The 21,710-nt window shown below is 43.1% G+C and overlaps 1 protein-coding gene across 1 annotated transcript in view; it reads left to right on the forward strand.

Annotated features, from left to right (window-relative positions):
• The window catches only part of SMPDL3A (sphingomyelin phosphodiesterase acid like 3A), a 68,298-nt gene that overhangs the window by 16,084 nt on the left and 30,504 nt on the right, over positions 1-21,710 (forward strand). Inside the window, exons 3-5 of the mRNA XM_073675953.1 lie at positions 5,193-5,337; positions 13,899-13,995; positions 19,661-19,839. Coding sequence (XP_073532054.1) covers positions 5,193-5,337; positions 13,899-13,995; positions 19,661-19,839 — 421 coding nt within the window. The remainder of the gene's footprint in view (positions 1-5,192; positions 5,338-13,898; positions 13,996-19,660; positions 19,840-21,710) is intronic.

The following is a 21,710-nucleotide window of genomic DNA, read 5'->3' on the forward strand; positions in this document are numbered from 1 at the left end:
TTTTCTGGCATACACCAGACTCTTTTAAACAGATATATTGGTGTCTGACCAGTCAGGGAGACACTATTACAGTTTTTTTTTACGGCAAAAAATGCCAAAAACAGGATAATACAGAGATTTGACCCGTGGAACTGCAAAACCACAGTTATATTTTTCTGGCCTTCACCAGATTCTTTTAAACAGATATATTGCTGTCTGACCAGTCAGGGAGACACTATTACTGTTTTTTTCTATGGCAAAAAATGCCCAAAACAGGATAATACAGAGATTTGACCCGTGGAACTGCAAAACCACAGTTATATTTTTCTGGCCTATACCAGACTCTTTTAAACAGATATATTGGTGTCTGACCAGTCAGGGAGACACTATTACAGTTTTTTTTTATGGCAAAATACGCCAAAAACAGGATAATACAGAGATTTGACCCTTGGAACTGCAAAACCACAGTTATATTTTTCTGGCCTACACCAGAATCTTTTAAACAGATATATTTGTGACTGAACAGACAGGGAGACACTATTTTAATTTCTTTTTACGTAAAACAAGCAAAAAGCTGGATAATACAGAAATTTGAACAGTGGAATTGCAAAACCACAGTTCTAATTTACTGGCATATACCAGACTTTTTTAAATAGATATATTTGGGGCTGAACTGTCAGCGACACACTCAAACTGTTTTTTTTTTATGTAAAAAAGGCCCAAAAGTGGATAATACAGAGATTTGAACCATGGAACTGCAAAACCACAGTTATAGTTATGTGGCGCACACCAGAATCTTTCAAACAGATATATTTGTGTCTGAACAGTCAGGGAGACACTATTACTGTTTTTCTTTACGGAAAAAATACCAAAAGCTGGATAATACAGAGACTTGAACCGTGTAATTGCAAAACCACAGTTCTAATTTACTGGCGTATACCAGACTTTTTTAAATAGATATATTTGGGGCTGAACTGTCAGCGACACACTCAAACTGTTTTTTTAATGTAAAAAAGGCCCAAAAGTGGATAATACAGAGATTTGAACCGTGGAACTGCAAAGCCACAGTTATAGTTATGTGGCGTACACCAGAATCTTTCAAACAGATATATTTGTGTCTGAACAATCAGTGAGACGCTATTACTGTTTTTCTTTACGGAAAAAATACCAAAAGCTGGATAATACAGAGATTTGAACCGTGGAACTGCAAAACCACTTATATTTTTCTGGCCTACACCAGACTCTTTTAAAGAGATATATTGGTGTCTGACCAGTCAGGGAGACATTATTACAGTTTTTTTTTATGGCAAAAAATGCCAAAAACAGGATAATACCGAGATTTGACCCCTGGAAATGTAAAACCACAGTTATATTTTTCTGGCCTACACCAGTCTCTTTTAAACAGATATATTGGTGTCTGACCAGTCAGGGAGACACTATTACAGTTTTTTTTACGGCAAAAAATGCCAAAAACAGGATAATACAGAGATTTGACCCGTGGAACTGCAAAACCACAGTTATATTTTTCTGGCCTACACCAGACTCTTTTAAACAGATATATTGGTGTCTGACCAGTCAGGGAGACACTATTACAGTTTTTTTTTACGGCAAAAAATGCCAAAAACAGGATAATATAGAGATTTGACCCGTGGAACTGCAAAACCACAGTTCTATTTTTCTGGCCTACACCAGACTCTTTTAAAGAGATATATTGGTGTCTGAACAGTCACAGACACACTCAATTTTTTTTTTGGGGGGGGGGAATACCAAAAGGTTAATAAGATGTGTATTTGGACAGTCTGACTGAGGAAAAAAAAAATACAGGATTTAGATGAAAAAAATAATTAGTTTTCCTGGCCCCTGAGACCGGGGTGATAAGTCTAGCAATTTGACCAACAGGAGCACACAGGACTGTAATGCAGTGTTTGCTGGTATAACCACTGCGTCTCCTATACAGCCTTCCTGCCTGCCTGCCTGATATCTGGGATGGATATTAGTCCTGAGAAGGACTGTTTGTTTGATTTGGCAGGCTTTAGAGACCCTACACTAAACTCTCCCTAGCTCAGCAGCACTGACCCTACACTGGCTGATCCGGAGCGACTGTGTCCAAGATGGTGGCGCCCGGTTTTAAATACTCGAGGTGACGCTGTGCGGCCAGCCAATCACTGTAATGCCCACAAACAACATGGCTGCAGCATTACAGTGACTTGCTGGCAATCCCAGCATCTTCATTGGCTCTGTAAAGAGTGCCAAACGTGCAGGGCGGAGACCCGAGCTCCCGCCCGAGTAACCCGGAAATGCTCGGTGCTCGCCGAACATCCCGAGTAGTGTGATGCTCTGGCGAGTAACGAGCAGTGTCGAGCATGCTCGCTCAACACTAGTCCTTTGTCTCCCTATTGATACAGCGGTCACCCAGCAAACAATGAACAATGAAGAAGCAAACAATGCAAGAAGAATGTGTGTGTGCTGATTACTAAAGAAGACTGTGAAGGCCGACCAGACTTTATCTGTTATCCTAAGTGCCCAGACCTGATTTAGCATGGTCTGCTCACATTCTCAGGAGGTTTGAAATATTTGCACTAGGTAAAAGAAGATAACTGCACAGGCTTACCAACTGTCCAAAAATTCCAGGACAGTCTGTAAAAATAGAGTCATTTTTTCCCTTGTCTGTTAAAAAAATATTTTCTTCAAGCTGGAGAAACTTGTACAGCTTTTTATTACTGTAATTATCATTTTACAGTTCATAGTGAATGCAACTAATGGCTTTGTAACGGGTTTCTAAGCTGTAGACATATATCCAGGGCTGGCTCCAGGTTTTTGTGGGCCCTGGGCGAAAGGCTCCATACAGGATACTGGCCCCCATATAACGCTCCATACAGAATACTGGCCCCCATATAACGCTCCATGCAGGCTGTTCCCCCCACATAATGCCTCATGCAGGCTGTTCCCCCCACATTATACCCCACGCAGGCTGTTCCCCCTTATAATACCCCATGCAGGCTGTTCCCCCCATATAATGCCCCATGCAGGATGTCACCCCCCTTATAATGCCCCATACAGGATGTCACACCCTTATAATACCCCATGCAGGATGTCACTCCCCCCCATATAATGCCCCATGCAGGATGTCACTTCCCCCCCTTTTAATGCACCATGCAGGATGTCACCCCCCCTCCCCTATAATTCTCCATGCAGGATGTCACTCTCCACCCCTTATAATGCCCCATGCAGGATGTCACTCCCCCCCTTATAATGCCCCATGCAGGATATCACCCCCCCCTCCCTTAGAATGCCCCATGCAGGATGTCCCACACCCCCCTCTTTTAATGCCCCATGTAGGATGTCCCCTCCCCCCCATATAATGCCCCATGCAGGATGTCACTCCCCCCCCTTATAATGCCCCATGCAGGATGTCACTGCCCCCTCCCTTATAATGCCCCATGCAGGATGTCACACACACCCCCCTTTTAATGCCCCATGTAGGATGTCACCCCCCCTCTTTTAATGCCCCATGCAAGATGTCACACCCATAGGTGGATTATAATGAGGGCAATCTGGGCTACCACCAGGGGCCCCGGGGCTCCAGGGGGCCCGGGGCTCCGGGGGTCCATGGCCAGATTGCCCTCATTATAATATGTGCGGCGCCGCGGCACATACAGGCAGTCAGAGGCCAGGGGCCCCGGATCGCTCCCTCAGCAGCGGCGCACGGCCGCTACTTCTTTTTCGGCTGGGTCACCTATTAACTTCCCTGTGTGCTGGCCCAGCCGTGTCACTGCTAGGAGACACGGCCCTGTGTGTGGCCATGTCTGTTAGTGTGATGTCACGTAGTGCGTGCTGCACTGCTGCACCAGAGAGGAGCTGGAGGACTGGAGCCGAGCCGGGGGATCGTGAGTGTGTGTGTGTGAGAGCGTGTGTGAGTGTGTGTGTGTGTGAGTGATTGAGTGGGTGAGTGTGTGTGTGTGTGTGTGCAGGCAGATATCATTGTGTGATGTCTGTTTATATGTATTTTTGTGTTTCAAATGTGTTTATGCGTGTATATATATGTCTGTATATGTTTGTGTGTGTGCGTGACCGTGTGCGGCCTCCCACTGTGTATAGATGGCGCCATGTGGCCTCCTGCTGTGTATAGATGGCTCAGTGCGGCCCCCTGCTGTGTATAGATGGCTACGTGTGGCCTCCTGCTGTGTATAGATGGCTACGTTTGGGAACATGGCAGACCTTCTACCAAGTGTTTTTTAAGCATTTCTGCAGCGGAATTGCCGCTCGGAAATGCTTAAAAAATGCATAGTGGGCACACAGCCTAAAAAAAATTATTATAATTAATATATTAAAATTGTGCCAAATTAATTTCACGTGAACTATCACATGATCTATCACAGGGGATCATGTGACATGTGATACATCAGGTGTGTGTGTGTGGGGGGGGGCCCACACCTTCTAAACTGCCAGGGGGCCCTTGGTACTCTTAATCCACCCCTGGTCACACCCCCCTCTTTTAATGCCCCATGCAGGATGTCACACCCCCCCTCCCTTATAATGCCCCATGCAGGATGTCACACCCACCTCTTATAATGCCCCATGCAGGATGTCACCCACTCCCTTTATAATCCCCCATGCCTCCATACATTAAAAAAAAAAAAAATCAAATACTCACCTCACTCCTCACCTGCAGCCGCTGCTCTGGGCTCCAGCGTAGCCGGCGTCTTCCCGCTCTGCGCTGCCTATGACGGCTCAGGAGAGAGCGCAGTGTAAAGACATCACTGCACCCTCTGACTTGAGACGTCACAGTGCAGCAGCTGCGGAAGACACCGGAGCTGCTGCGGAGGCATGGGGAAAGGTAAGTATTGTGCTGGGGCACTGAGCAAGCGGTTGGGAAGAGGGAGGGCAGGCGCTGTCACCGCCACCGCACTGCTCACGGGTCCCATAGCGTGCCGGGGTGCCCGACGGTGAGTGGGCCCCCCCGCCTGCTCAGGGCCCTGGCACTTGCCCCGGTGCTGACGCCGGCCCTGCATATATCAATTAAAATTCTTTATTATTTATTATGGTTTCCAATTTTTTGATAAAGTGTCCAGAAAAACTAAAAAATCAAGTTGACAACCCTGATTGTCCTTTCATAGCAATAACTTTTATAAAGTACTAAAACATGAAATATCCTCAATAATATACAAAACTGTCTAATTCAGACAAATCTAACTTATATTTATCTTCCACAGTGATAGTCCACCTCATGTTCCTGCAAGCGAGTTGTCCACAAAAATGGTGATAGATGTAATTGGAAATATGACCTCTACTATTCGTGGCCTTTTACCCGATATACTTGTTTTTCCTGCACTCGGTAATCATGACTACTGGCCTCAGGTATTTTTCTACTTTTTAATTCTGCAATAAAATGTCATTCCTGAATCTCAATCTGTCTTGCCCTCTTTCTACCAATCTTGAAATACTGCATTTACCATTGTCAGTGCAGTTCACAAAGCTGCCATCATGTGACGTGCCCATTATAGAATCCCTGGCTTCATCAGCACTCTCCTGGCTCCATCACTCACATAAAACATATTCTTTCTATCGGAAGTGCTGATTTGTAAGAGTGGGCACTTGTAGTAGCACCCTAGAAAAAATTCTTAATACCACAGTGGCACCACCTACAGCATTATCGGCGGCCCTAACGCAATGTCCAATTGTTTTAACTTTGCTTACACTTGCTTACAATTCTTTAAACAATAGTATACACATGACAATAAGGCACAACTAAAATCAGGGGGATAAAAACAAGAACAAAAATATTTTTTTCGCTATATTTATTTGTATGTACTAAAGTTAAAAATACTGAATTAAAGGGAACCTGTCAGGTCCTATAACGCTATTAACCTGCAGATATAAGGTTAATCTGCAGATTACTAGCATTATGAAGGTGTCGGACCTCAGTGCTGAAAGTGCGGCACCCGGAAGAAAATGTACTTTATTTTACCAGGAGCCGCTGGCTTTCAGTCATGCAGGTGTGCCCAGAGCAATTACAATTACCGCTCACAATACTGAGAGCTGTGCCCACGTGACTGTAAGCACTCCCTGGCATCAGTACAAAGCCGGCTGTCAAGTAATAAACTGTGATGAATCAACCGCACTCACACGAAAATCTTGAAATTTAATGCTGTTTTATTGATATAAAATAATTCACCATGGTGCTGGGTTGGGGGTCATGAAGTGATAGGCAGTGCTTGATGTTTCAACCAGTCCTGGGTATTTTTTGAATTGTCGCTGCGTCCTGTAGGCAAAGGAGGAGGCATAGCTTGATGTTATAAGAAACTTCAGAGTAACAGAGTAATTCTTCTACTCTTCAAAGATTCCAAACTACTGTGTAGTACCTCCCTGCTTCTCTCTGGTCAGAATAGGATGCTATCGCTACAACTCCAGAGAGGGTTTCACACATTGTTACTGGTCCACTACATACCAGATGCCTACAGGAATCACACCTGCATCAGCTCTATTTAATGCCACTGCAGGTACTCACACTCACTGAAAAATACCCTATATACAAGTCACATGGGCCACTGTGTGTGGCTGTGACTTCTTTTTTGTCTTTGTACTCCGGCCGTATAGATGGTAGTAGGTTTCTTTCACACTATTCTGAACACTGTTCTTGGCTCCTACGCCCTGCACACTCCTCACTTGTGCCCAACTATTCCACAATACTTCTTGTCTTCTTCACAATCTCTCCATCAACTAAAGCCCCCATCTCACATAGCAAGATCGCTAGCGAGATCGCTGCTGTGTCACGGTTTTGGTGATGCAACAGCGACCTCACCAGCGATGTCGCTATGTGTGACACTTTGCAACGATCAGGCCCCTGCTGTGAGGTCGCTGATCGCTGCAAAGTGTCCTGGACCATTTTTTGGTCGTTGCTCTCCCGCTGGTCAGCACACATCGCTGTGTGTGACCAGCGGGAGCAGCGATCAGGCTGGTAACTATGGTAAACATCGGGTTACTAGGGGCACACGCGCACTTAGTAACCCGCTGTTTATCATGGGTACGAGCCTGCTAAAGTGAGCGGTAACCTCCCGCTCACTGTAGCAGAGTGGTAACCATGATAAACAACGGGTTACTAGGAGCGCGTGTGCCCCTAGTAACCCGATGTTTACCATAGTTACCAGCCTGCTCCTGCTTCAGCAGGCTGGTAACCAGGAGCTGGACATCGTGGAAAGATTCTTTCCACGATGTCGCTGCTCCCCTGATCGTTGGTGAGCCTGCCTGTTTGACAGCTCACCAGCGACCACATAGCGACGCAGCAACGATCCCTGACAGGTCGTATCGTTGTCGGGATCGTTGCAGCGTCGCTAAGTGTGACGGGGCCTTAACTAACCAGCTAACTAACAGGAATTAGCTTCCTGTACCAAATGCCCCATTAACTCCTTCCCTGGGCTGACAGTAGCTGTTAACCCTGTCACAAACAATCAACCTTCTGTACAGCAAAGTACATGTAAAAATCACTTTTAAAACCGCAAATCCACACAATCACATTAGAGAAGTCTTCAGAGAGGGTGTTTGGATGTCTTCTCCACCTTTACACACATACAGGTGCTTCTCACAAAATTAGAATATCATCAAAAATTTAATTTATTTCAGGTCTTCAATACAAACAGAGTGATCTATTTCAAGTGTTTATTTCTGTTAATGTGGATGATTATGGCTTACAGCCAATGAAAACACAAAAGTCATTATCTCAGTAAATTAGAATACTTTATAGCAACAGCTTGAAAAATGTTTTTAAAATCCGAAGTGTTGGCCTACTGAAATGTATGTTCAGTAAATGCACTCAATACTTGATTGGGGCTCCTTTTGCATCAATTACTGCATCAATGCCTCGTGGCATGGAGGCGATCAGCCTGTGGCACTGCTGAGGTGTTACAAAAGCCCAGGTTGCTTTGATAGCAGCCTTCATGCATTATTGGGCCTGGTGTCTCTCATCTTCCTCTAAGAAAACTCCCCAAAGATTCTCTATGGGGTTAAGGTCAGGTGAGTTTGCTGTCCAATCAAGCACAGTGATACTGTTGTTTTTAAACCAGGTATTGGTACTTTTGGCAGTATGGACAGGTGCCAAGTTCTGCTGGAGAATAAAATATCCATCTCCAAAAAGCTTGTCGGCAGAGGGAAGCATGAAGTGCTCTAAAATTTCCTGGCAGATGGCTGCGCTGACTTTGGTCTTGATAAAACACAGTGGACCTACACCAGCAGATGACATGGCTCCCCAAACCATCACTGATTGTGGAAACTTCACACTAGACCTCAAGCAGCTTGGATTGTGGCCTCTCCACTCTTCCTCCAGACTCTGGAACCTTAATTTCCAAATGAAATGCAAAATTTACTTTAATCTGAAAACAACACCTTGGTCCACTGAGCAACAGTGCAGGTCTTTTTGTCCTTGGCCCAGGTAAGACGCTTCTGGCATTGTCTATTGGTCATGAGTGGCTTGACACAAGGAATGCGACACTTGTAGCCCATGTCCTCGATACATCTGTGTTTGGTGGCTCTTGAAGCAATGACTCCAGCAGCAGTCCACTCCTTGTGAATCTCTCCCAAAGTTTTGAATTGCCTTTTCTTATCAATCCTTTCAAGGCTGCGGTTATCCCGGTTGCTTGTGTACCTTTTCTTACCACACTTTTCCCTTCCACTAAACTTTCCATTAATATGCTTGGATTTAGAACTCTGTGAACAGCCAACTTCTTTAGCAATGACCTTTTGTGGCTTACCCTCCTTGTGGAGTGTGTCAATGACAGCCTTCTGGACATCTGTCAAGTCATGAGTCTTCCCCATGACTGTGGAGCCTACTGAAACAGATTAAGGGACCTTTTTAAATGCTTAAGGCCCCGTCACACTAAGCGATGCAGCAGCGATCCCGACAACGATACAACCTGTCAGGGATCGTTGCTGCATCGCTAATACATCGCTGGTGAGCTGTCAAACAGGCAGGCTCACCAGCGATGAGGGGAGCAGCGATATCGTGGAAAGAATCGTTCCACGATGTCCTGCTCCCGTTACCAGCCTGCTGCAAGCAGGAGCAGGCTGGTAACTATGGTAAACATCGGGTTACTAAGTGCGCGTGTGCCCCTAGTAACCCGCTGTTTACCATGGATACCACTCTGCTACGGTGCGCTGGAGCCTCCGCTCACCGTAGCAGAGTGGTATCTATGGTAAACAGCGGGTTACTAAGTGCGCGCGTGCCCCTAGTAACCCGATATTTACCATGGTTACCAGCCAGATCGTTGGTCCCGCTGGTCACACACAGCGATGTGTGCTGGCCAGCGGGAGGCCAACGACCAAAAAATGGTCCAGGACACTTTGCAACGATCAGCGACCTCACAGCAGGGGCCTGATCGTTGCAAAGTGTCACACATAGCGACATCGCTGGTGAGGTCGCTGGTGAGTCACCAAAACCGTGACACAGCAGCGATCTCGCTAGCGATATCGCTTAGTGTGACGGGGCCTTTAGGAAGCCTTTGCAGGTGTTTTTTGTTAATTATTCTAATTTAATGAGATAATGACTTTTGTGTTTTCATTGGCTGTAAGCCATAATCATCAACATTAACAGAAATAAAAACTTGAAATAGATCACTCTGTTTGTAATGACTCTATATAATATATGAGTTTCGCTTTTTGTATTGAAGAACTGAAATCAATAAAATTTTTGATGCTATTCTAATTTTGTGAGAAGCACCTGTAGATGTTGGATGGTCACCTGGTCTCATTAAAAATCAATGGGTTCATTCAACTTTTTTCTAATGTGTAAGGGTCTTTAAAAACCTCAAAAAAGCTCAGATTCTCAGACCCTTGTGAGTATAACATGGAGGATGTCACATTGGTGGATGGAGGACCCATTGCACCATGGGCCGGGCTTAACCGTGAGGGGCATGGCTAAGCAGCTTCCTGGTTTTCACTATAACTCCTGATGGTGGAGTCAGGCGTGAGCTACAGGTAGAAGCCAGGTACCACTCCAGGGCAGTCCCTGGTACTGCAGCAACCCAAGGGTCAGGAACGCAGACATGGACTCGGAGTGACTGGCAGGACAGAATTCAGAATCACGGGTAGAATGGATATCGGAGCCAGTTCAGACAGAACAGTATTAGGATCGGACAGAACAGCATGTTCATATTGGACAGACTCAACTTTTAAACTAGACAGGTTCTGGAACACTAGCAGAGGATGCAGGTGCAGGTTTAGACTGGACGGGTTTAGGAACAGGTTCTGGTTCAGACAGGATGGGTTCAGGAACAGGGACCTGACAACAAACTAGTGGGTACTAGAAACTAAAACTGCTCAGGCACCTTCCTACAGGAGAGGGTGCCTTACGTACTTGGTGCCTCCCACATTTCCAGAGTTTGCGCGCTGCCCCTTTAAGAAGTGCGGGCACCCTAAATGCATTGCTGGGAGACTTGCACGATGTGCGCAGGCCCTGGGGGGCAGGAAGCCATGGCAGGGACCGAAGCGGAAGGAACAACATGTCGGGGTTCCTGTCGGGAAGATGAAGTGGGATCATGCAGGGATGGCAGAGTTACAGAGTATGTGGGACATTGGGGTTTGTGGTGGATGAATATGCAGATCTTGAGTGAATCTAAGCATTAGACCAACAATACTAAATGTTCATGTAACATCCCTGGCGGCGTGCTGGCATGGCTTACCACCTCCCACCATGCAAGACCGCCATCTTACCTATCAATCCAGGCTGCACACTTTGCTCCAGTACCTGCTGTGTCTCTTGTCTGATTGCTTAGGGCGGCGGCGTGGCTACTGCCTGATTCTTATAGTTACTGTGTGCGCACTCCAAATGCCTCGCCAGCCTATTGCTGTGAGTCACTTGATACTTAAACCCCCTCCACCGAGTAGGAGGTGCCTGAGCAACACTTTCACTCAGCGTGTTCTGTGCAACTGAGTTGCCAGGTCCTGTCCTGTATCTTGTCTGTTTCCACCCCTGGGGGCTGTATACCCAGGCCTGTTACATGTATCTGTGACTTCTTGTCTGTCTCCTCCACCCTGGGGCCTGAGTTCCCAGGCTCGTTCCTGTATCTTATTCCTGGTTCAGTTCCTGTCTGAACTGTGTCTTAGCCCGTTACCTGTTTCTGAACTGTGTCTTAGCCCGTTACCTGTTTCTCTCTATGTCCGAACCTTCTCTTTTCCTGCAGTGTCTGAACCTGCACCTAACTCCAACTCATTGTCTCTGAACTTCTGTTTGTGAGTTTTGTGTACACCCGCTTCTTCATTGTAAGTACCTTGTGTGTATCTGGTTCTGCTTGTTCTCCGCACCTGCGGTTTTGCTCTGCTCTGCTTGTTCACCGCACCTGCGGCTTCGCTATGCTCTGCTTGTTAACCGCACCTGCGGTTTTGCTCTGCTCTGCTTGTCCACTGCACCTGCGGTTTCGCTCCGTTCTGCTTGTCCATCGCACCAGCGGTTTCGCTCTGCTTGGTCACCGCATCGGCGTTTTCGCTCTGCTCTGCTTGTTCACCGCACCTGAGGTTTCGTTCTGCTCAGCTTGTTCACCGCACCTGCGGTTTCGCTCTGCTCAGCTTGTTCACCGCACCTGCGGGTTTTGCTCTGCTCTGCTTGTCTACCGCACCTGCGGGTTTTGCTCTGCTCTGCTTGTCTACTGCATCTGCGGGTTTTGCTCTGCTCTGCTTGTCTACCGCACCTGCGGTTTTGCTCTGCTCTGCTTGTCTACTGCACCTGCGGGTTTTGCTCTGCTCTGCTTGTCTACCGCACCTGCAGGTTTTACTCTGCTCTGCTTGTCTACCGCACCTGCGGGTTTTACTCTGCTCTGCTTGTCTACCGCACCTGCGGGTTTTTGCTCTGCTCTGCTTGTCTACCGCATCTGCGGGTTTTGCTCTGCTCTGCTTGTCTACCGCACCTGCGGGTTTTTCTCTGCTCTGCTTGTCTACCGCACCTTCGGGTTTTGCTCTGCTCGTCTACCACACCTGCGGATTTTGCTCTGCTCTGCTTGCCTGCCAATACCCACCTGTCTACATAGCAGCCATGCCTGCCAATACCCATCTGTCTATATGCCAGTCTAACCTGCCTGTTCCTGCATTCCCCGGTGTGGGTCAACAGCTGTGACCGGGGTCTGACCTGGAGTAGCACCTGGTCCCTCTGCTCGGTTCCTCCCTGCTTCATGGAGTCGACTGAGCCGCCGTGCGACCTTGGTCGGACCGGGTTGATACTTAGTCACGCCCCTCCAGGCACTCCTCGCTTATTGGTTCAGTGGGATCACTAATCATGCTCACGCCAGTCAGTCCGGGCGTGAGCGTAACAGTTCACATGTACAAATAGTAATATTCACTCTTTATCTTTGTGTGCTATTGCATTGTACTCGTTTTGTTTGACATTTCTGTCTTTCCTGTGTTTTATGACAGTGTACTTCTGCTTTATACAATTATAGCTTCTGACTATTTAGTGATGAATAAGGCAGTGAGATTCTCACTAGTTTATGGCAGATTAATGGGGGCGAGGTTTCAAGAGCTTTAATATATTTCTCATATAAATTAAATATTGATATCATATAGATGGACAAAAATCCAGAGAAAGCAAAACTGGTAAGGCAATCATTTGCCTGCTATACGGCTAAACATAAGGAAATTCTCGTATATGTTTTACTAATGAGATCCCAATAGACAAAGAACAAAGAAGATCTGTTATATTATAAATTATACATTGCAGAATCATGTAATTCCTTTTTTTTTGCGGTAGATAGAGTAATTTCACACATCATATTGATGACATTTTTACACAATTTTTGAATGTCAGGAGTGAATTTTGAAGGGAAGAGAAGTGGAATAATGAACGATGCAACTTCTCTTTTTTCATTGCTATAGTTTCAAAAACTGGATAAAAAAATATATAGAAATGGCACATCTGCTGCATTTTTTGTTTCCAACTATGACAGTTTTGGTAAAAGTGCTTTTGTGCTCTAAGCTCTGAGTTACTAAAACATAATTAATCCATCTCTATTTTTGCTTAAGGAGTATGCCCATTGAAATTTGATCTCATTATTTTCATATCTAAATAAGCTCATCTTTTAAAGGGGTTGCCTTACATGTACCCCATTGCTTGATAAAGACCCATGCAGGGTTGAAACGTTGCCTGGGCTGTGATGTTACTAAACACATAAGGTAGAATTCTTATATAGAGTTCTCTATGAAGTCATATTTATTTTATTTTATTAAATTGCTTATGTAGCACCATTAATTTCCATACCGCTTTATAGACATTATGATCACTGTCCCCATTGGGGCTCACAATCTAAATTTTATATAAGAATGTCTTTGGAGTGTGGTAGAAAATCAGAGAACCTGAGGGAAACCGACACAAACACGGGGAGAACATACAAACTCCTTGCAGATGTTGTCCTTGGTGGGATTTGTACCCAGGACTCCAACGATGCAAGGCAACAGTGCTGACCACTGAACTAACCACTGAGCCACTGGGCTGCCCCATGCATGTCCTAGATTGAGGTCGCTTACACTATAGTCTCTATAGGAGCCAGAAAAGAAAGACGCTTCATAAGCCACTCTTTAATTCTTGGTGGACTTGTGATGTCAGAAAACTGTTCAGCTGAATAGTCATTATGTTATATATTTCCCTAGAGATGTCAGCAAACACATTGTAATATTAAAGGGACTGACTCTGATAATACATCTCCCTTTAACTCTATGACATTGAAGAGGATTTGAAGCATGATTTCGGAGAAAAACAATGCTCAGACTGCTATGAGAAATAAACAGCTCAGAATTTTGGACCTAAATGCAAAACATATAATTAAAATTAGAAATTCTCTACAAACTACATTGCCTAAAATGTCTGTATTACATAATATTTTCTTTATCTACTGCAATTGTAGCCCCAAACACACTTCCACTGTTGTCCTCCTTACGTATTTCAGGACCAGTTGCCTCTATCAGGAAGTGAGGTGTATACAGCAGTGGCCGAATTTTGGAAGCCATGGTTATGTGAAGAAGCTCTCAGCACATTTCGAAAAGGTATTTTTGTACTTCCTACATTGGTTTACTAGTTATAAGAATATGACTTTTGTCAAAAGAGGAAACAAAAATATATACAGTACTTGTGAAAAATTCCTATGTTACTCAATAAAGTTACAAAGCAAGCAACGCTAACACCTTGGTCACATTTAGAGCAATAAATTGCTGCAGGACCACTTCTGCTTAACCCATTTACTCCCGAAGGCTGTTTGTATGTTAATGACCAAGCCAATTTTTACAATTCTGACCACTGTCACTTTACGAGGTAATAACTCTGGAAGGCTTCAATGGATCCCACTGATTCTGAGATTGTTTTTTCGTGACATATCGTGACTTCATGACAGTGGTAAAATTTATTTGATATCACTTTCGTTTATTTGTGAAAAAAATCCAAAATTTGGCAAAAATTTCGCAATTTTCAAACTTTGAATTTTCATGCCCTTAAATCACAGAAATATGTCACACAAAATAGTTAATAAATAACATTTGCCACATGTCTACTTTACATCAGCACAATTTTGGAACCAAAAATTTTTTTGGTTAGAAAGTTATAAAGGTTAAAAGTTGACCAGCGATTTCTCATTTTTCCAACAAAATTTACAAAACCATTTTTTTACTTTTTTTCGCAATTTAGCCCCATTTTTTTATTTTCACAAGGGTAACAGTAGAAATTGGACCGCAACAGTTGTTGTTCAATTTCTCCTGAGTACGCTGATACCCCATATGCTGGACAAAAATACTGTTTAGGTGCACGTCAGGGCTCGGAAGAGAAGGAGTGCTATTTTAGAATGCAGACTTTGATGGAATCGTTTGCGGGCGTCATGTCACATTTGTAGAGCCCCTGATGTGCCTAAACAGTGGAAACTAGACCCCCCAATGAATTTATCTAGATGTGTGGTGCGCAGCTTGAACCCTCAGATGCTTCACAGAAAATTATAACGTTGACTTGTGAAAAAAAAAATTCACATTTTTTCCACAAAAATGTTATTTTAGCCAAAAAAAATATATTTTCAGAAGGGTAACAGGAGAAAGTGGACCCCAAAATTGTTGTGCTATTTCTCCTGAGCTTGCAGATACCCTATATGTGGTCGAAAACTACTTTTGAGGCAGAGTGCAAAGCTCAGAAGGGAATATCTCCATATTGGAGTTCATATTTTGCTGGGCTGGTTTTACGGTGCCATGTCACATTGTCAGAGCCCCTAAGGTGTCAGAAAAGCAGAACCCCCATAAGAGACCTCATTTTACAAACTACATCTCTCAATGAATTCATCTAGGGGTGCAGTGAACATGTTTACACCACATGTGCCTCACAGAATTTTACACCATTGGGTGGCGAAGAAAGAATAATTACATTTTTACCCCCAAAGTTTTGTTTTAGCCCAAGATTTTACACATTGAGATATGGGTAAAAATGGCACCAAAATGTGTCACACAATTTTTTCCTGAATGTAGAAATACCCCATATGTGGCTGTGTAGTACTGCTTTGCCACATGGCGAGACTCCGGAGGGACGGAGCATTATTTGCCTCCTGGAGCGTAGATTTTCCTAGAATAGTATGCAGACTGCATATACACAGCTCCTACGTAATTCAGATGAATCTCCAAGGGATCCATTCACCTTAATGAGGCAGTAGAGTTAGGCCTCTTTCACACGTCAGTGTGTCATCAGTGTGTCATCAGCGTGACACGTACCAATGCCTGGGAATCAGCATACAATTATCACTGTTTTTACCAAGCGCCAGGTGCTGAACGCAGCCCTCAACACTGTCCCCTGATTGTGCTGCGATCAGCGAGAGCAAGGGACAATGATGAGAGTAGTGCTGTGTCCTGGTGTAAAAATAAGAATAAAATAAAAAAATCCTTATACTCACCTGTACAAAGATGTAATCCACCTGACCGCTCACGCAGAGGAGCCGGGTAGAATGATTCACTCCAGCGAGCCCCGGAGTGAGCTGAGCTTAGTGAGTGACAGGACAACTCCAGGGCCCACTTGGCTGGCCTCTGTTTAACGGTGTCCTTTTTTTCACAGATTCACAAAACTGTGGCCGATGGCACCTTTATGCACGCCTACTAAAAAGACTGACACTGTGGGATCACAGGTCAGACGGTGTCCACGGTGCCTCCAGCTGCCTCATTACAGGGAATCTTTCTCAGGGGTTTCCGTCTGAATCACATATTTCAGAGATTTACACAGAAACCCCGGTGTAAGTGCTCAGCGCAGAGCGCAGGATAAATGTTAGCCGAGCCATACTGCGAACTTTGTGATGCAGAATGAACAAATCAGCAGCAGGTGAATATTTTGGTTTTATTTATTTTTTCAGGAGGCAGAGGAAAATCCAGCTGTACGAATCTTCTAAAATCAATTGTACTTTATTTGGTCATAGAAGTAATAGAAAACACACTTAGGAGGACATCAGCAAAAGCGTTTCGAACTATGAGTTCTTAATCATTGCATACTCGTTTGCTGATGTTCTCCTAAGTGTGTTCTCTATTACTTCTATGACCAAATAAAGTACAATTGATTTTAGAAGATTCGTACAGCTGGATTTTCCTCTGCCTCCTGATTGATTACCCCAGTCGCAGTACTGGTTCCGTGCTGAGATCTCCTAAGTGGGTGAGCTGATAATTCTTGCTTTCTTATTTATTTTTTACGCCGTTCCTCATGCGGTATAAGTGATTAGACTACTTTATTCTTCGAGTCTGTGCGATAACAGAGATACCAGATTTATATAGTGTTTTTATGATTGACAGCTGTCACACACTAAAAAATGTTTTTTTTTGCAAAGACTAGTTTTTGCATCGCCATATTTTGAGAGCTATAATTTTTCCATATTTCGGCCAACAGAGTCATGCAAGGTCTTGTTTTTTCCGGGACAAATTGACGTTTTTATTGGTGCCATTTTCGGGCACATGACATTTTTTGATCACTTTCTATTCCGATTTTTGGGAGGCAGAATAAACAAAAACCAACAATTCAGGAACGTTTTTTTTTTTTGTTATGCCGTTCCGTGTGTGGTAAAATTGATAAGGTAGCTTTATTCTTCCGGTCAGTACGTTTACAGCGGTACTACATTTATATCATTTTTTATGTTTTGGCGCTTTTACACAATAAAAACTATTTTATAGAAAATAATATTTTTTTTGCATTGCTTTATTCTGAGAGCTATAACTTTTTTATTTTTCGGATGCTGGAGCTGTATGGCGGCTTATTTTTTGCAGGACAAGATGACATTTTCAGCGGTACCATTTTTATTTCATTAGTTTTTTTGATCGCGTTTTATTCCACTTTTTGTTCGGCGGTATGATGATAAAGCACCCTTTTTTGCTTCGTTTTTTATTTCTCTTTTTTTACCTTGTTCACTAAAGGGGTTAACTTGTGGGACAGTTTTATAGGTCAGGTCTTTCCGGACGTGGCGATACCAAATGTGTACTTTTATTGTTTATTTTTTTTTTCATAATAATATTTATTTCTGAGTACAATATATGGTATATGTATATATTTTTTATGATTATTATTATTTATTTATTTATTCATTTATTTTTTTGACACATTTTTTTTCCTTTTTTTTCACTTTTTTACTTCGTCCCACTATGGGACTTTCACTTTCTGCAGCCTGATCGCAGTTATAAGGTATAGCAGTGCAGGATCACTGCTATACCTTATGACCTGTCAGTGCTGCAGACAAAAGCTAGTTTGATCATGCACTGCGCATGATCAAACTAGCTTGCTAGTGCCTGGTGACATGGATGTCGTCATGATGACATCGGGTCACCATGGGAATGATCGGCACCCCACGAGTACATTACAGGGTCTCCGATCCAAGAGCAGAGAGGCTTCTGTCCCTCTGCTTGCTTGCTAAATGCTACGATTGGGCACCGCTCCTGGCACTGAGTGCCGGGTGTCCGCTGTCTGAATCAGCTGACACCTGGCAGCGATCGCGTCCGCACAGTGTCTGTCTTTGTGCCCTAATACGTACCTGGTCCATAAGGCCCAGGGCACAGGGACGTATTATTACGCACAAAGTCAGAAAAGGGTTAAAGAATTGAGTTGCTTATTCTGAAAAAAGATTTTCTTTTTTCTCTATGCCCCTCCGTTCCATGCTGTTCTATGCGCCCTTATGTCTCCCCACCCCTCGGAAATAAAGAAGCAAATGTTCCCTTCAACAAACTGGTTGTATATCATAGAATTTTTCTATGGGCACAGCTGTATTTTGATTGGCCAGTGTCAATGGAGAAAAGCGAAGTTCTGCAGTATACGCCCAGTTGGTTGAATGGAAAATTTACACCTTTACTTCTCAGGAGCATAACTTTGAAAGGGAAGGTCACAATAAAAAAAAAGAAAAACTGTTCCAGAATCAGTGGATTGGCACCAATTGTAGCAGATACAGTTTAAATTAAAAAAAAAACCTGTGAAATTCCTGTCTAACTATTTCTGGATTTGGATGACCCATAGACAGTAAACGTCCTGGTTGTTCTAAAACATCACTGCATAGTAGAGCAGCTTCACATGATCATGCAGCTGTGGGAGTGTAGAGTTGGCTGTCAAAAATTCCACATAGAGAAGGCAGAGACAGTTTATTGCCATCTTTGCCTTCCCGATTGCTGTGTACTGTACACAGCATGAATCAAGCAATGTGTATACAGTAATAGGAAGCGCTAACGGTGTTTCCTCCTCCGGAACAATTGGTCATGTGACATTGCTGGGTGTAGGGAGGGATTAGAAGTTACTGGGTCTTAGGAGACCTAGTCAGCTTTGCTATGCATCCAGGAGACCGAATTTCTCCTTTAACTGGGGCTAATATACCAACCCAAGTTACAGGGGAAATCAAGTAAAAAAAAAACTATTTAAAAGTTTAAATGCCTCCAAAAGGCTTTTTACGAACTTATGATGGGCACAATATTTGAAATAAATGAAAAATGAATAAATAAATGCTGGAAACAAAATCAATCAATAAAAAAATCCTGCCACAAACCAAATTGCTCTTACTAGTCCCGCTCCCATAGAAAAAAAACAACATGTCCGATATTTAAAAATAAGTGTTTTTGAAAGGGTAACAAAATTTAAAATGTATTTCAATGGTACTTTGAAGTTATAAAAAAAAAAAAAAAATGGGAAAAATAGACATATAGTTCCTTTATTTTCCCACCAATATCTCAAAAAAATAAGTATGAAAATAAGATATAAAAATTGCACCCCACATATCAGGAAAAAAGATGCAAAAGTTATTTGAATAGCCAAATGAGAAAAAAAAAAGTACACTTCTTTAAACCACATGTACTAAAATAATGTGCCTGGCCTGGTCTTGAACTAGTTAACACACCATACGAATAAGGATAATAAGTTGAACTGTATAATGTCTTTCCAGGTAATAATTGCAGTCTTTTGGCTTTTTATGAAATTTCTCTGAAATATGTGTGCAATGTAAAAGTGTAGAAAATAAGTCTAAATAAAAATGATTGAAAAAAATGTTAATATATGACCTCAAGGGAGCGCTCTAATACCCTCTAAGTATCCTCTCTTCTACTTACGGCTTCAATGAAACTATCGTTTTGTCACACATTAAAAAAAAAAAATCCTTTACCACAGATTAAGAATTTGCCCTTAAATGATACATATAAATTGTAGGATTATTTAATTATTGCATATTTTCCATCCTTGTCGCAGGCGGGTACTATTCTCAGATCTACAAATTGAATGGATCTTCGCCTCCTCTTAGAATCATCAGTTTAAACACCAACTTGTACTATAGTCCAAATAAAGAGACGGTAAACATAACAGATCCCGCTGATCAGTTGGAATGGCTGGAAGAGACATTGAAATATTCTCGCCAAAATAATGAGAAGGTAACAAATGAGTGGACATGATAGTTCATAAAAGCATAGAGAGAGAGATTTTCTTAGGCTACATGCACACTACGTCTATGCACTTAGCCTAACACATACAAGTGCTAAGTCATTACAAACAGAGTGATCTATTTCAAGTGTTTATTTTTGTTAATGTTAAATGCACTCAATACTTGGTCTGGGCTCCTTTTGCATCAATTACTGCATCAATGCGGCGTGGCATGGAGGCGATCAGCCTGTGGCACTGCTGAGGTGTTATGGAAGCCCAGGTTGCTTTGATAGCAGCCTTCAGCTCGTCTGCATTGTTGGGTCTTGTGTCTCTCATCTTCCTCTTGACAATACCCCATAGATTCTCTATGGGGTTAAGGTCAGGTGAGTTTGCTGGCCAATCAAGCACAGTGATACTGTTGTTTTTAAACCAGGTATTGGTACTTTTGGCAGTGTGGACAGGGGCCAAGTCCTGCTGGAGAATGAAATTTCCATCTCCATAAAGCTTGTCGGCAGAGGGAAACATGAAGTGCTCTAAAATTTCCTGGTAGATGACTGCTCTGACTTTGGTCTTGATAAAACACAGTGGACCTACACCAGCAGATGACATGGCTCCCCAAACCATCACTGATTGTGGAAACTTCACACTAGACCTCAAGCAGCTTGGATTGTTCCTCCAGACTCTGGGACCTTGATTTCCAAATGAAATGCAAAATTTACTTTAATCTGAAAACAACACCTTGGACCACTGAGCAACAGTGCAGGTCTTTCTCTCCTTGGCCCAGATAAGACGCTTCTGGCATTGTCTATTGGTCATGAGTGGCTTGACACAAGGAATGCGACACTTGTAGCCCATGTCCTCGATACATCTGTGTTTGGTGGCTCTTGAAGCAATGACTCCAGCAGCAGCCCACTCCTTGTGAATCTCCCCCAAATTTTTGAATTGCCTTTTCTTAACAATCCTTTCAAGGCTGCGGTTATTCCGGTTACTTGTGCACCTTTTCCTACCACACTTTTTCCTTCCACTCAACTTTCCATTAATATTCTTGGATGCAGCAATCTGTGAACAGCCAGCTTCTTTAGCAATGACCTTTTGTGGCTTACCCTCCTTGTGAAGAGTATCAATGACTGCCTTCTGGACATCTGTCAAGTCAGCAGTCTTCCCCATGATTGTGGAGCCTACTGAAGAAGACCAAGGGACCATTTTAAACACTTAGGAAGCCTTTGTAGGTGTTTTTTGTTAATTATTCTAATTTACTGAGATAATGACTTTTGTGATTTCATTGGCTGTAGCCCATAATTATTAACATTAACAGAAATAAACACTTGAAATAGATCACTCTGTTTGTAATGACTCTATATAATATATGAGTTTCACTTTTTGTACTGAAGAACTGAAATAAATTAACTTTTTGATGATATTCTAATTTAGTGAGAAACACCTGTATGTGTTTCTCCCAACTCCCATTAAAAAAGACTACAGATAAAGAATGTAAATCTCATAGAAAACATGGCAAAAAGATAATTTTCAAATTAATACTTCTAAATAGTAGTTATACAAGTTAAACAATTACCATATACCACCATATCATACCTCCCAACTTTGGAAGAAGAGAAAGAAGGACACATCATGCCGCACGAGTAGTGCGTTGTAGCAAATTTTGGCCACTCCCCTGGCCACATCCAAATCCACGCCTATTTACCATTTGTTTCTCCCACGGGCCCAGGGTAAAAGAGTCTCAGTGGGCCCCTTTAGCACATACCATGATTCATGATGCACATATATGGCAGAGAAATATAGGTATAGTACAATGCCAAAGATTTCACTTACATATTACATTACATGAGTGATATCTATTGGAAATTTTACGATAGCTCAGAAA

Source organism: Phyllobates terribilis, unplaced genomic scaffold, assembly GCF_046119375.1.
Source record: "Phyllobates terribilis strain yellow unplaced genomic scaffold, ASM4611937v1 Scaffold_3__8_contigs__length_932513732, whole genome shotgun sequence".
NCBI lineage: Eukaryota > Metazoa > Chordata > Amphibia > Anura > Dendrobatidae > Phyllobates > Phyllobates terribilis.